We start from the raw sequence: 16,055 nt of genomic DNA, 5'->3' as shown, positions 1-16,055 counted from the left end.
AGATGCCTTCATTTGCCAATTTTCTTGACAATGCAGTAGAGGAGCACAGTTATTAGCATGCTTAACCAGCTGGGTTTCTTTCTTCTTTTTTTTTTTTTTCAGGCGTCAAATCCCAGAGAAATATCTGCAGTCTGTCATCTATTTGCAATGATTCAGGTTAGTTCTAGTGAGCATTCCACATTACCAGAGGAGTTTGGTCCTCAGGGAAAATCCAGTTGTGTCTGCATGTACCTTTCTGATCTGCCTTTTTATTTTTTTTTAACAACCAGGTTACTAAAAGTCCCTAATAAAATCAAAAGCAACTTTTAGACCTGGCTGAAATTATCTTTCCATTTTTCTAGTCAGAGAAGATAGATAAACTTCCTTAATAAGAAGCATGGGCTCTATAACTACCATTTTTACTTTAGCTGTAAATCCATACTAGTTCAAGTAACCTTAGAATTAATTCATGAATATAGTTAATAATAAAATTATTCTTGATTGTCGGGAAGTCAATATTTATATGTAAATCCCTCAAGCCTTTTTATAGGACCTTAAGTTACATGACTCAAAAACGGTATTGTCCTTTGCTAAAAGTAAGACAAATCAGACTTTTAGAACGTTTAGCCTTTGGATGTCTAATTAAATGCTGATCCCAATAGTGTCTGAAATGCTTTGCCATCTCTAAGACTGTCCACTATGTTTTTAAAATTGAGGTGGAAATCCCTTGGGAACATGCTATTTTTGAAATAGGAATATTTTTTTTCCTCTTGCCATGGGCCAGAGGCATGAAACAGACTCTTTTCTCCCATTGATTTGGCTCTCTGGGATTTCTTCCTTATTAAAACCAATGAAAGCAAATGTGAAAAACAGAAAAATATGCTGTGGCAGGTCAGAACTGGACTGGAGATCATGGGTAGAGAGAAAAGGAAGATAATGATGTATTTTATGGTATAAAGTCTTGCTCTCAATTTCAGTAATAATTAGAGGAATTTTTACCTCTTCTGTTTCATTCCTAGTTATAGTGTTATATTTTGTCTGAAAAATATAGGCAATATTTCAAGTAAAAATATGATTGGATAGATTAGAAAACAAGAAAATCTCCTATTTAAATACTTTGTGGATGAGGAGATATCTCAGAGGTTAAAAGAGCATATTGCTCTTGCAAAAGACTGAAGCTTGGTCTCTAGCATGTATGGGCAGCTCACAGTCACTTGGAATCCTACACCCTCTTCTCATCTCCAAGGGCACTACATTCATGGTCACAAACTCACATATATATATATATATATATATATATATATAATTAAAAATAAAATCTATGAATTAGTATTTTACAATTACTTCATATTGTGTGAGTGTGAGATTTGCTCATGTGAGCTTTCTGTTGATGTTTCAGGGACACTATAAGAGGGAACTGTTAGCTTATTTAGATTTCTTAAAATAGGCAAAAGGTGTGGCTCAGTGGTAGTATATTTGCCTAGTATGTATGAGGCTCTTGGTTCAATCCCTATCACAACATATGCAAAAAAATTAATACATTTTATTTTTCCACATTTATATAACTTCCTCTTCTTTTTTCCTTTTTCCCTCTCCCCTCTCTTACTCTTCTCTTTACTGTGTCCCTATAATGTCATTATTTGTAGGAATCCCCTATATTTGGGGCTGGGACTAATGTCTACCTCTATTTTGTGTCTAAATAATATTTGATAACTGAAAATCAAACATGTGGCTATAAATGGTCATCTTGAATAACAGATGCCATAAATCTGGTTGGAGTAATGTTTTCCCCAATTAAGTGACTGAATTGACCATTTGTTGTAGTGACTGTTGAAAACAACCTCATCAGGGAACCAACTCTTCTGGCACCAGAAACCCCACGATATCCTGCCAAAAACTAGAAACCTCTTCTTCTTACAGGTTTCCAGTCTAGGTCTATTAAAGGTCTATGAATATGCTGGGAACTATCTGGCCAGGAAGAATTAGGCTGAGGGTCAAACTTTCAGTTGTCCATGCAACTAGAACTACTATGTTCACAGTACACTTGTGCTGTGAGCATATGCACTCAACAAGAATTTGAGGACAAACTCTCTCTCTCTCTCTCTCTCTCTCTCTCTCTCTCTCTCTCTCTCTCTCTCACACACACACACACACACACACACACACACACACACAGAGAGAGAGAGAGAGAGAGAGAGAGAGAGAGAGAGAGAGAGAGAGAGAATCTAACAAGTTTCCAAAAACCTAATCTTAAAAGAGCATAATTTTATACAGATTTGAAGTATCCGTGGTTTTAGTAATTATAGGCTATATTATTTGAAGTTTGTGTATCAGTATAAAATTTCATTAAATGAACTCAGCAGATTATATTTTTAAATTCGTGTGTGTGTGTAACAACAATAATTAAAGAATAAGAGACCCTGAATTTAAGACCAGGTGGAGATTTGGGGGGAGTTGAAGGGGGAGAGGGAAGGGAGAAATGGTGTAATTGAAATACTAGTGTATGAAATTCTCAAAAAACAAGTTTAAAAACTGATGAATAATCGGCTTCCATGGAGCTGCTTAGCTGCTAAGGAACAAATTTCTCTCATTCAGCTATATCACTGTAACTCCAACTCTCAAAGATATTCTTTGAAAGGTCACATTGGAACCATAGTCCCCAATTATCCTAAAATAAAAAATGTTTCAGCGGGTAGAACTGAAAACATCTCGGGCAACAGGTGACATTCTCTCTTACTGAATTCCTACATCAAATTTACAGCTCCAATCTTCTGAAAATTCTGTTGACAAGCAATGAATAGCCACCAATAGAGGAGCAGGATTCAAATTAAAGATTATGATTAAACTGTTTATAAAATAATGCAATGACCTTGTAATGTGTTGTATTAATTCGCAAACTATAAGGACACAAGTCTTAAATTTCTTTCTGAAAATTTATTTTTAGTGTTTTTTAGAGGTGAGATAGTGTTTCAATATGATGACGCCCACAATGTTACCCAGGTAGGCTTTCAAGATTTTCTTTAACTGCAATCTTCCAACCAAAGTATATTTCCATGTGTTTAAAGATTTGCCAAAGGTTCAGATTATTTGTGATACTTGATATGGTTGATTTATGAACAACTTAAAGTAAAATATGTCTCCTTGACTTCCTATCTTTGTGCTAAGGGCTTAAATTCATAATAATCTTGTTATTTTTCTAATACTTATATTTTAGTTTTTATTGGGTTTGCTTGCTGAATAAGAATGGTAATTTTGCACAGTCCTATTACCAGTTGAAAGTATCAAATTACTTTAGAAATTTCTAGCAACAAATATATATATATATGTATATATGTATGTATGTATGTATGTATATGTATTTTGAGTCTAATAAGAATTTTCCAGAGCTGGTTGTGTTCCCCACTTGGGAGAACCAAATACAGTGATACACACCTTGGCAACCTAAACTGAGCCAGAGGATCTAGGCCATATGTGCTTGTTCATTCCTTGACTATTTCCTAAATGCCTACTATATGCCAGACCATGGTCTGGGTGGTATAAGTACAGGAATGGCACCATCAAATTTCCCTTTCTACACCGATGTCCCTTAACTCTGAAACCTGTCATGAGGATAGCTTTAATAAAACTGTTTGGGGAAAACCCTTGAACAGAAGAAATACAGAATTTCTTGACTCTGACACTTTAAAAATAAATAAAGCCAAACTGGCTCAGCCAATAGGGATGTACTCTTGGGTACTCCCATTATCTATGCAACTTCAGTTTGATCATTAGTAGTTTATAGAGTTAGGATTCACTCTTTAGGGAGTAATTCTTTGTGTGGATAAAAACGAGACTTCTTGTCAGAGAATGTGTTTAAAGATGATGCTTGTTGTTTTCTTAATGAGTTCTCACCTCTAACAGAATCAAGAAACGGCTAATGGCACCTTCACTGGAGTCCGGTCTCTAGGAGAACTGAAGTGAGTGATCTGATGTTTGCTTTAAAACTTCATAACCACCATGTGGAAAGATGCGGTTGAGCTAGGTTTGCTTTTGGAGACCAAGAATAGGATACAGCAATGTAAAAGATACAGAGAAAATTGGTTCTTGCCTGTTTTGCAAACTAACCAGTTATCTGTTGCCAACTAACAGTCCCCTGAGGTTGTTCCCTCTGCTGCTCTGAAATTAAACAACAGCTGCATCTGAATTGGTATTTGAATTTTAATACAATTCATTATCCAGCATTATTGTTAGACAAGTTCAAGTCCAGACTTCATGCAGGAGTATTCAACTTAAAGCCAGCAAGCCACATGCAGCTGAGGAGAGCTATGAAGAGAGGCCCAGCACAAAATTGCAAACATACTTAAGACATTATTAGACTTCTTTGGGTATCTCGATGGCATGCTTTTTTTTTATATGAACTTTGTAGATGAAAACATTATGTCACCATGTCAAAAGATGGGATGCACTGTACTATATACCATTTGTTCGTATTGTCATGAAACGCCAGTGATTCAAAAGTCAGAGAAGGAACAATGGGCATTGCAGAAAGAAATGAAAATATTGTAGGAGCAGGAATGGAGGCGAAGAATGAGAGAAATCCCCACAGGGAAGTTGGAGGAGGGGGAGACAGGGCTGGAGTCCTGGAGAGAGAAGGCTATGTCCATTGATGGCAGATGAGGTATTAATCAGAGGCCCGGGATGAGTGGCTTACCTTTCTCAGAAATCTTTGCCCCAGGCCAGCTCTTCCTTTGGCTGTCTGCCAAAAGAAGCTGCCTTGGGGTTTGCAGTAGCCTAATGAATTACATGATTGCTCAACCATAATTTATGTCTTGCTCTTAGCTAGGACTGATCCATCTCCCATCTGGTTAGTTTTCCTTGTCTTATAAATAATTGATTGCCCCTACATAGCAATCTCTCATTATACCCCATGTCTCTTCAGAGTGAACACTGTAAGCAGTACATACCACATGCTCAACCTAATTGCTTAAAAAGCTACATGTTTCAAATTTCACATCACTAATGGTCTCCTTCATGTTAATTTCTCTCATTCTATTAACAGGCGATCAGAGCTCAACAAAACTCTACAGACCTTAAGTGAGGTAACCACAGTATACCCTTTACCTTGTTTGTCATTATTACTTTTCAAGGGAGTGTATGGAATTCTGCGTTCTTGGAGATACACATTCAGGTTCTCCCAAATCTATCTAATGGTGAACAAACCCATTGCATTGTTCTGAATCTCAGAACTAGGAGCTATGGGTGGCCACTGTGAGGAGGTAGGATTGCTGTTAGGTAAGACTGAAAGTTTCTTCAAATAAAACCTGCAGGACATTGAGCTAACTTGTATACAAGTGAGCTCTCTTGACACTGGGGCAGACAAACAAAGCATGTATGGCCTGAATATACTATGTTGGGAACTCAACAAGAGTGTACAATATCTCCAGGAGTTGCTGTGGTTCAGAAATTCTGTGATTAGCCCTGGATCATCTTCTCTGACATGTCTAGCTGATAAAGTAATGTATATATTTTTATTTATTTATTTCAGACTTACTTTATAGTATGTGCTACAGCAGAGACCCAGAAGTAAGTTATTTTTAATTTTTTTATAGAAATCTTTTCTCCATTTATGGAAATAAAGCATCAAGGATGCTTAGTTAAATTTTCATCTCAAAAACTTTCCACTAACATAAACACCAGTGTTATTTTATATTCATATTTTTTATGAATACAAATTACTTTGTCAACCTCTTTCTTCTCATTTCCTTGGGCCATCAGTGTCCGTAACTCTGAAGTGGCTCACATTAGGTCAAGTAAAGTAAATGCCAGACAGAAAAGAAGACTTACAATAAGGAACTTTGGAAAGGAGATAAGGGGACAGGACCACATTGAGTATAAAACTAGAGATGGAAAACAGTATAAGAAGCAGTTATTGGGGGTTTTACAGGTAACTATTTTAAGTTGTGTCCCTTAGAGTTCCTAGCTGCATAGTCAGTGACATGTAAAGTGGTAAACTCACTACAAGACCCCTGAGCATTCCAAGCCCTATAAAATGACAATTTTCATTCATCAACTATTCATGGCCACAAATTATGGCAAGCCTTTCATAAAATTATGTGCTGGACTCTTACATACTGTGGGCATCTACTTCATTTTTTTCCCTCCAATACTTTCAGCATTAATTTCTTTCTATCTACATCACTAGGAATGGAGAGAATAGCTTAAATAATTAGTCATCTGATATCTAGACTGAATTTCAAGGATATTTGGGATTTAAGAGATCTTAACATTTATTTTAGGCTGGTTTTTAGAAAGTTTTCTATGCTGAAATTTGAAATGTCTAGGGTCACTAGGCAAATGGTCAGGTTTTTTTGGGGGGGGATAGCAAAAATTAAAAATGTCAAGGTGCTTATCTTTGCTGCCAAGTTGCATGCCTGCAAAACAAATCTGAAGCCAGGTGTGGACTGAAGGTCTCTGGTCTGAAGTATCTGTGAATGTGAGCCTGATGTCTCTTACAATAGAGTTTTGAGGGCAAACTACAGACTGTATGTATTAGTCAGGGGTCTCTAGAGAAACAAAACTTATAGAACACACACACACACACACACACACACACACACACACACACACACACACACGACTAGCAGACTGTGGTCCAGCTATTCTAACAATGGTTATCTCCCACAAGAAGGTCCAAGCATCCAGTAGTTGCTCAGTTCTCAAGGCTGGATGTCTCAGCTGGTCACCAGTATACTCTGGAATCCCAAAGCAGCAGGCTCTAATGCCAGTGAAGGAATGAACTTGCTATTGAGAGTGATACCAAGCAGTCAAAGAGAGAACAAGCTTCCTTCTCCCTTGTTCTTTACGTAGGCTGCCAGCAGAAGGTGTGGCCCCTGATTAAGGTTGGACCTTCCCATCTTAAAGATCTGGATTAGAAGTGGGTCTTCGCACTTCGAAGTTCTAATTTAGAAAAGATCCTTCACAGCCATTTGGATTTTAGTTACTCCTAGATGTAGTCAAGTTGACAACCAATCATAGCTACCACACTGTACAAGATGGGTGTCTGTAAGGCTACTGGGGTAATATTGCAAAGTAAACACTGTTAAATGTCCATTTCCTCACTCTTGAGTTTGCAAAATCAATTACAAAGTATAGGCACATTTCATATATATATTAACTATCCCTACATACTAACATTCTGGCTGTGCATATTTCTCTCTACAGCACATTAAACTGTACCTTCACAATAAAACTGAATGATACGACAGATGTGTGTACCATGACGGTTACTTTCACAACTGTACAGATTTGGCCAATGGGTAAGATGTCTCTGTCTGCGGCTGTGCTCTTTTTCATGTGAATTTTTATGTCTAAAAAGGTTCTTTTTTTTCCTTTTTTCCTATAAACTATCAATATATTGTCTGAAAACATGATTTTAAAACCTCTATTGAGATGGAGGGCTTTGAGTAGAGTATTCAGTGGATTATTGCTAGGCCTTGTCTGATTCATCTTTAATCAATAAGTAAGCTATGTGTATTTATGTGTACACTGATGTTTTGGTGTTCTTTGTGGAATTTCTAAGGCAGGCTAGTTAGCATATGCATAATCTCATATGCTTAAGTTTTTTCTCTTGTGATGAGCAAACATTAAAGTTTACTCTCAGCAGTTTTCAAGTATACACTATAGTAACTATAGTCACCATGTCACATAATAGGTCTCTTGAATTCTAACTGAATTTTGTATCCTATAATCAAAAATTCTCCAATTTTTTCATTTGAAATGGTCTGGTAACCCCCAATTTCATTCTCTGTTTCCATGAGTTTGACCTTTGTAGACTCCACAAGTAAAGTAAGATCAAGTGATATTTGATTTTCTATGTCTGATCTGTTTCACTTAAGCTAATTTCCTCCAGGATATGTTTCCTTCTTAATCCCTCCTGGGAGTTTCTGAAGACAGATATTGCAAGTACATAACCAAACAGAAAAAAGTCAATAAATATTTTAGCATGTATTTTGTATATAATTGTTAACATAAACACAGTAAATAAATTTTTATCACTGATTCTAGACAATTACTCTTTAAAAAAACACAACCTATCAGTATAATAATCATGTATTATATGAGTCTGGGCTTCTATTTTGCTTTATTCTTTTAGTTTTTTGAGACAGGGTTTTTCTGTGTAGCCATGGCTGACCTGGAACTAGCTCTGTAGACCAGGCTGGCCTCAAACTCACAGAGATCCACCTGCCTCCTGAGTGCTGGGATTAAATGTGTGTGCCACCACCACCCAGATTTTGTTTTCTTCTTGACCATGCATTTCCTTTTCTTTTTTTTTTTTTTGTCCCCTTTAGAACAATGCTACTGTTCTCTCAAGACTCCCTGCCCTTCCTCACCAGAAGAATTAGAGAAACTGCAGTGGTATGTAACATACTTTGCTGAGCTTCTCATAAATAGATAGATAGATAGATAGATAGATAGATAGATAGATAGATAGATAGATAGATAGATGAAACTCATTAATATGCGGTAATAAAATGGTATATACATATAACATTTAATCACCATACTAGCTGTCTTTGTTAGGGTTTTATTGCTATGAAGAGACATCATGACCATGGCAACTCTTATAAAAAACCATTTAATTGGGATTGATTTACAGTTTCAGAGGTTTAGCCCATTATTATCTTGGTGGGCAGGAAGCATGGTGCATGCAAGCAGACGTGGTACTGGAGAAGGAGCTGAGTGTTCTACATCTTGATCTGCAGGCTGCAGGAAGAGGTGGCCACACAGGGCAGGACCTGAGCATCTGAGACCTCAAAGCCTGCCCCCTAGTGACACACTTCCTCCAACAAAGCCACACCTACTTCAGCAAAGCCACATTTTCTAATAGTGCCACTCCTTATGAGCCTATGGGGGCCATTTTCTTTCACACCACCACACTGGCTAAGGATGATCTAGATTTTCAGACTGAAGAGGAGCTTTCAATTTTAGAGAAAATTGCTTTCTGTTCTGTGGAACTTCCATTTGGACCACTGTCTAAAGACAGTGTTTCTCAATCTTGTAAAGACACTTGGAAGATGCTGGATGAAAAACATGTGGAACTCTTGTTTGGCCATCTTTCTCTAAGCCAAAACTTAGCTCAAATTTTAGTTTTTGAAAATGCTGTCAGCCCAATATGGATCATATAGCTGGGCTATGATAAAACACTGAGCTCGTGAGACAGTTAACATTCTCTAAAGATCGGTAGCATTTTAGCAATAAAGACTGAAGATAAATATGCCCTATTAAGCATAACATCTTTCATTAAGCTAGATGGTGGGAACTGTTTAGGGGATAGGATGTCAGAATTGGAACAAAAGCCATCACTCTTAAGACAGCATCCATCCCCTCTAAAAGGCTGTCCGTTCAGAGAGTTATTAGGAGGAAGCAGGCCATAGAAAACAGGGCATAATCAGGCTCATGCCTGGTTGCTGCTCTCATTCTCTCCCACACACCCATGTTCGTTGTAGAGCAGGTACTTTTCTACCTTCAAAGTCTTAGGTCAAATCGGGGAAATGAACTAGTCTCTGTAAATTAGAAAGTGAATTTGATCAGTCTCACCATTCCCATATGCATCGGTCCCTGTACACCATTCAAAATGTGAATTGTGACCCGGTGAGTCTGGGGAAGAGCCTGATACTCTGCATTTTCAACAAACTCCTGGAGGAAGCCGGTGCTACTGGTTCCTGGACCCCACTTTAACATAGATGTTTTGTTTTTAAGACAAGGTCTCATCCTGTAACCCTGGCTTTTCTGGATCTCATTATGTAGACCAGGCTAGCCTAAAACTCACAGAGATCCTCCTGCCTCTGTCTCCTCAGTGCTGGGATTAAAGGTGTGTGCCAGTACGCTTTGCTTCTTACCCCCACTTTGAAGACCAAGGATACAGACATTAGCATGATGCAATGATTTTTACCCATGGCCTCATGCATAAGTCATTGGGGAAATAAAATGAAATAGTTCCCACCTCCTACCTTCAGAAACTGGTATGGTATAGCATGAGCTTCTGAGTTTTTACAAACCCCGAGTGAGATGATTCTAGTGTATAGCCAAATGTGAGAGCTACTGAGCTAGAATTGTAGGATCACTGGGTCTTTCAGATATATTGGTCCTTCGGATTGGTAGAAACACCTGGGACACTTTGAAAACATGCTAATGTGCCAGAACACCCTTCTAGGGTGCCAGGATTGCCCTAGGTTTTGGTGTGGGTGGTGATGACTCGGGTCTAGAGATCCTTAGCAGTCATCAGATGCTAAGTGCAAAGCAGATGCACTTGACTGCAAAGAGGCTGCACCTCTGCTAGGAAGAACGTTCAAAGAGGCACTCATGCCTGTGCTCAATCCCAGAAATTTCAGACCAGCTGTCTGGGATGGGCCTCTAGGCGCTAGCATTGAAGAGTTATGTCGTCCGACTACTCTGTTGTTTGCTTGGCTGCTTCACTCGGTGGCTGAAGGGTCGGAACTAGCATGACCTACAGGAATCTAAGGCAGCCTCTTTATAGCGGAACCCTATGATGGCAGCCTGTAGTGGGAGTCTAACTTCTGCAGGCTCCATATATGCTAAAGACAGCCTCATGTACTCTTTGCAAGACACCTTTCCACAACATGGCCAGATGGATTGCTATAGTATATGACAAAGAGAAAGGCATCTCCTGGGCATTTAGTAAATAATCCAGAGGGCTCTCTTTGTCTCTGTGTCTATGTCTTTCTATGTCTCTGTGTCTGTCTCTGTCTCTGTCTCACTCTCTTGCTCCCTCTAAAGACAGCACCTCATTCATGTCTTAAACCTACTAATTTTACAGTCACTATGTAGTCATTGACCTTGAACTCCAGATCCCCCTGTCTTTACTTCCCAAATGCCAGGGTCACCAGCTTATATGGTGCTTGGGATCCAACCCAGTGCTTCATACCTGCTAAGCAAGCACACAACTAACAGAGCCACAGCCCAATCCACCACCACTTCCTTAAGGCTACGCTTCTTTAAAGCTCCTGCCTTAGTTAGGGTCACTGTTGCTGTGCTGAAACACCATGACTAAAAGCAAGTTGGGGAGGAAAGGGTTTATTTGGCTGGCCCGTGCATATCATAGTCCATAATTGAAGCAGGTCAGGACAGAAACTTAAACAGGGCAGGAATCCAGAGGCCAGAACTGATGCAGGGGCCTCGGAAAAGTGCAACTTACCTGGCTTGCTCCCCATAACTTGCTCAGCCCGCCTTCTTATAGAACCCAGAACCAGCAGCCCAGGAGTGGCCCCACCCACAATGGGTTGGGCCCTCCCCAGTCAGTCACTAATCAGGAAAATGCCTTACATCTGGTTTTATAGAGGCATCTTCTCAATTGAGTTATCTATCTTAAAGAAGGACAACTCAGAACAAGAGACAGGAGGATGCCTATATTGGGGAGCTGTGCTGGCTAGTCTTATGTCAATATAACCATCTCCCCCCCTCTTGTCTAAGAGAAGCTCTAAGAACATATTTTCATCACTTTTCTGTCTCCATCTAAAAAACTGATCTATCAGAGACATCCCTGAGTGTGTATTTGTCCACCCTAGTTACTCCTCACTAATATGTTCTAAGACAGATGGATCATGTGCAGAGAGTAGGTAAGTTCTTAACCTTTGATGACCAGGAAATTCATCTGAGATCCCTTACACTCTATCCTAAGATCAACTGAAGGAGGCATGAGGGTAAGCGCCAGAACTCTGTGTCCTCTGTCTCTTCCTCTATCTACCTATCTTCGATTTCTTATTTCTGGCGTGAAATACCTGACAGAGGCAACTGAAGGGGAGAAGTGATTCATTTGGCTTTTCAGTTTAAGAAGGGTGGTGGCACAAGTGTGAGGGGCACTGCACCCACAGTCTCAAAGCTGACAGAGAAGAGTGCTGGTACTCAGCTTGCTTTCTTCTTTGTTTCTTTTTACTCCAGAACCTCAGCCCAGGTATGGTGATATCCACATTCAGAGTGGGTCTTCTCTCCTCAGTTAAGTCTGTCTGGAAACACCCTCATAGATACAGGGTGTCTCCTAGCTGACTCTATATAGTCTGCCTATCTGTGTGGATAGGCTTTCCCAAGATTTTTTTTTTTCGAGACAGGGTTTCTCTGTAGCTTTGGAGCCTGTCCTGGAACTAGCTCTTGTAGACCAGGCTGATCTCGAACTCACAAAGATCCGCCTGCCTCTGCCTCCCGAGTGCTGGGATTAAAGGCGTGCGCCACCACCACCCAGCTTTTTCCAGGTTTTCTAATAGAGCTCATGTATAGCCAAGGTTGAGTACTACTGAACTAAAGCAACATTGAAGGGTAGTTGACTGACAAGCCGGAAACTCTCTTTGGACCCAGCTTGGTTCTTATTTTTATCCGACCAATATTTCTGGATCACTTACATGTGCTAATGACCACTATAACTGGCTACAATGATATGGACTTAGTTAAGACAGATGTCTAGTGTAATGAAGCCCGGTGGGTTGTGGGACATTTCATATGTCTTTCATCCAGGAACAGAGAGAATGTTACAAGATCCCCTCAAGCGAGTGAAAGATAGTATGGCATAGAGCTGTAGACCAGCCATCTATCTATCAGAGAATCACCATTGAGATTTGTAGAGTAATGCTAATTTCTCTCCCTGGGAAGTATGAAGGAAGCAGGGGCAGAAGCCAGTGCCAGAGGCACAGAGAATGCGAAGTGTCCAGTCTTTTAGTGGGAAACCCTATTAACTTGGTGGTACCAGAAAGCAACTGGAAGTGGTAACTCAGCCCTCAGTACCTTATTGGTGTCTCACATGTATCTCTCTGATTTTGTCCTTTAGTGAACTGAAGGATCCTGTTTTCTGTTCTGCTCATCAGCCACATGGCCCACCGTTATCTTCTTCCAGCAAGCCCTTGCCAGTTGTACCTCAGGCCACCATTTTGTCCCACGTCACTGGTGACTTCTCTTTGGATGAACCCCTTGATCATGCCTCTGTGACCCCAAGCACACCCTCTCTGACACAAGAGAGTCACCTTTCATCACCCCAGCCTGCAGCCTCCCTGGCTTCCAGTCCTGCCATTGACATGCCTATTCAACCTGTAGCTGCCTCTTCCTCTCTGCCCTCAACTGATCTTCCCCATAGCCGGCAGCCTACACAATCCTCCCTTTCTTCTCTTACCACGTCAGCACCATCTGTCCCTGAAAAAGTGGTCACAATCAGCATGCCTCCTGGTGAGACAGGTAAATATGAGAAGCCAAGCTGATTGTGGATGTTGGGATTTGGGCTTCCTACAATGCAGCTGCCAGCTTGCAAATCAAAACACATGATAAGACCTCCTTAAGTCGTTCTTCTGAAACATTTGGAAGACCCGGGCTTAAGACCTCACATGCACCAAAAGCTAAAATGAACAGTTTGGCATGTTCTGATCTCTTCCATGTGATGATGTTTGGATAACTAACACCAACTTCACTTGACCAGAAGCAATAGTATATATGGAAAAGCCATGGAAACCGCAAACGGTTCCCAGGAGCCATGTGGGTTTAGTAGCATTGGAATAAAGGGAAGACGGAAAGGAACACAGAGTATTCCAGAGTGTCTGGAACTTTAGTTTAGTGAATAAAAAGCAGGCCTTCCTTTGAAATCAGAGGATGGGCTTGTTGTGGCACACACCTTCAAGACTAGCACTTGGAGCTCTGTGAGGTTGATGCTAGCCTGGTTTACAAAGAAATCTTGTCTCAAAAGAAACAAAAAGAAAAAAAAGAAAGAAGGAGACAAAGAGAAGGAGGAAGAAGAAGAAAGTAGGAAATGGGAAACAAAGCCAAGTTTAGTACATTACTATGGAACTCAGGTTACGGTTTCTGCTCCTCTATCATCACACCAGCATCCCCAAGGGGATTTGGAGTTTCTTCTAAGTGACTTACTATTTCTCCCAATAAGCACTGTTCTCAAATTATTTGAAAATAGATGTAGAAATTTTAGGCAAAATTATGGGATCATAATTGAAGAGAAGGTTTAATGGCTGAATAATACATTATAATTGAAATTCATTGCCCTAGGCCGACAGTGATTTTTTTTTTCCATAGCTATTCCAATTGACTCTTAGAAGCAATCAAACAGACTACCCCATCAAGAGGACCCTGAGCCTATGCTTCTACTTTTAGGACAGCAAAAGTGTAGCACCATCTGCGTAGAAGATGCTCATCAGAGTATATCTTAGTAGCTAAGAAGTCACTAAAGCTTGATGACTCCATAAGAGAAGAGTGATTAAACAAGACACACTACCTCAACACGATGACTGTTGTGCAATGATGTGGACCATTAGATTAGCGCTACAAAAATGTGAGGTTACTTTCAAATCTTGATGTGAAGAGATGAAGGCCCAACAACAGCTAGTGAAAAATACTCCGTGTTCATAATAGTATAGATGCCACATGGATCGAGACCAGAAAGGAATATGCAAAATAAGAAGTCAGATATTACTGATAAATTTAAGGATCATTTTTGTATTTTTAAAGTTTTGGGTGTGGTGTAATTCTAGCGTTTAGAGGGTCAAGACAGGATGATCAGGGATCAGAAGTTCAAGGGTAGTCTTGGCTACTTGAGATCTTATCTCAAAAACATTGATACCTAGTACCATGAAAACAGAGAGAGAGAGAGAGAGAGAGAGAGAGACTGACAGACATACAGATAGACAGAGACACAGAGATTTTTGTTGTTAAAGACAGGTTTATGTAGTTAATGTTTAATTTTTTAATTGAACACTATAAAAATGACATATAGATGATAATCTGACTGTTGACTTCATAATTTCTTGTACATAAAAAGCTTCTAGTAACATGCATGAAATTCTATCCAAATGATATAAATTAAATACTAGCGAATTATTTGTATTTATATCACTGTATGTGATGTGGTTTTATATTTTTAGTCAGGCTTGCTGAAATATAATTTACATACAGTAAAATTTTTTCAGTTCTATGGATAAATGAAATTTTCATAGTTTTATGGCGTTAGATAAACATCTGAGGTCATGTAACAAACATCACAATCAAGATACATAATTTTTTCACAACCTCTACAATTCCTTTGTGTCTCTTTGAAGTCAAAACTTACCTCTACACCCCCCCACGCCCCACCCCTACCCCCACCCCCGGCCACTGATACATTGTGTTTCCCTGTAGTTTTAACTTTTCTAAAATGTGATATGAAGAGAATCATATACAATGTGTCCTTTTGAGTTTGAATTTTTTTTTCATTTTACATAGTTTGTTGGACAAGTGGGGAGCCATCCATGTTGTTGAATGTGTTGGTAGCTAATTTCTTTTTACCACTAAATAATGTTCCATTGTGGAGACACACCCCAATTTATCCATACATTTTCCAGTTCATGGACATTTGGGTTATTTCTAGTTTAGGAAATATTATTTTTATTATAAGGCCACTATGAAAAATCACAACTAAGTCTTCTAAACACATATATCTGCTTTTTTTTTTGGACAAATACCTAAGAGTAAGCTGACCACATTATATATCTTTATTTACATATCTATATATCTTTATCTTTAGAAGTGATTTTCTCATCATGAATTCATAACCTGACTGTTTTCTAATACAGAAGTTGTCAACACCAGCAGCGTTCCTGATCTAGAGGCTCAGGTCTCACAGATGGAGAAAGTGTTGGCCTTGGGAGGCTTAGAGCCTAACCGTGCAGGCGAAATGGTGAACCGAGTCAGCAAACTCCTCCACTCTCCACCTGCTTTGCTAGCCCCTCTGGCTCAAAGGTATGACAGCCGGCAGAGAGGGTGTGTTCTGCCTGGTTCAGAGAACGAGCCATAGTAGCTGAGCTTTCTGTTTTGAACGAATGAGTTTATTAAGTATATAACACGCAAAAAGCAAGAATAAATATTGGGTGACAGATAGAAAGAAGCAACGGATAGCAAAACATCAGTAAATTGGGGGCTCAAAACATTCAGCTGAAAAAAACGGATGAAAGTAGCCCAATTAAGAAAGGAAGCAAAGGCTGACATTTTCCAATTGGGGGCTTATGAACATCTAGCAGAAACCAACTGAGGTAGTCCACTAGATTTCCCAGTTGAGGGAG

At 39.5% G+C, this 16,055-nt stretch overlaps 1 protein-coding gene across 12 annotated transcripts in view; it reads left to right on the top strand.

Moving 5' to 3' along the window:
• Window positions 1-16,055, top strand: part of Adgrg2 (adhesion G protein-coupled receptor G2) — a 122,468-nt gene that overhangs the window by 87,332 nt on the left and 19,081 nt on the right. For all 12 annotated transcript variants that reach the window (XM_087902635.1, XM_087902633.1, XM_087902634.1 and 9 more), the window contains 9 exons: window positions 103-156; window positions 2,924-2,979; window positions 3,880-3,935; window positions 5,018-5,057; window positions 5,504-5,541; window positions 7,180-7,274; window positions 8,307-8,373; window positions 12,794-13,194; window positions 15,570-15,735. In XM_087902635.1, coding sequence (XP_087758761.1) covers window positions 103-156; window positions 2,924-2,979; window positions 3,880-3,935; window positions 5,018-5,057; window positions 5,504-5,541; window positions 7,180-7,274; window positions 8,307-8,373; window positions 12,794-13,194; window positions 15,570-15,735 — 973 coding nt within the window. The remainder of the gene's footprint in view (window positions 1-102; window positions 157-2,923; window positions 2,980-3,879; window positions 3,936-5,017; window positions 5,058-5,503; window positions 5,542-7,179; window positions 7,275-8,306; window positions 8,374-12,793; window positions 13,195-15,569; window positions 15,736-16,055) is intronic.

Source organism: Myodes glareolus, chromosome X (assembly GCF_982192425.1).
Source record: "Myodes glareolus chromosome X, mMyoGla1.1, whole genome shotgun sequence".
NCBI lineage: Eukaryota > Metazoa > Chordata > Mammalia > Rodentia > Cricetidae > Myodes > Myodes glareolus.
This window is presented reverse-complemented; position numbering and strand designations above follow the sequence as displayed.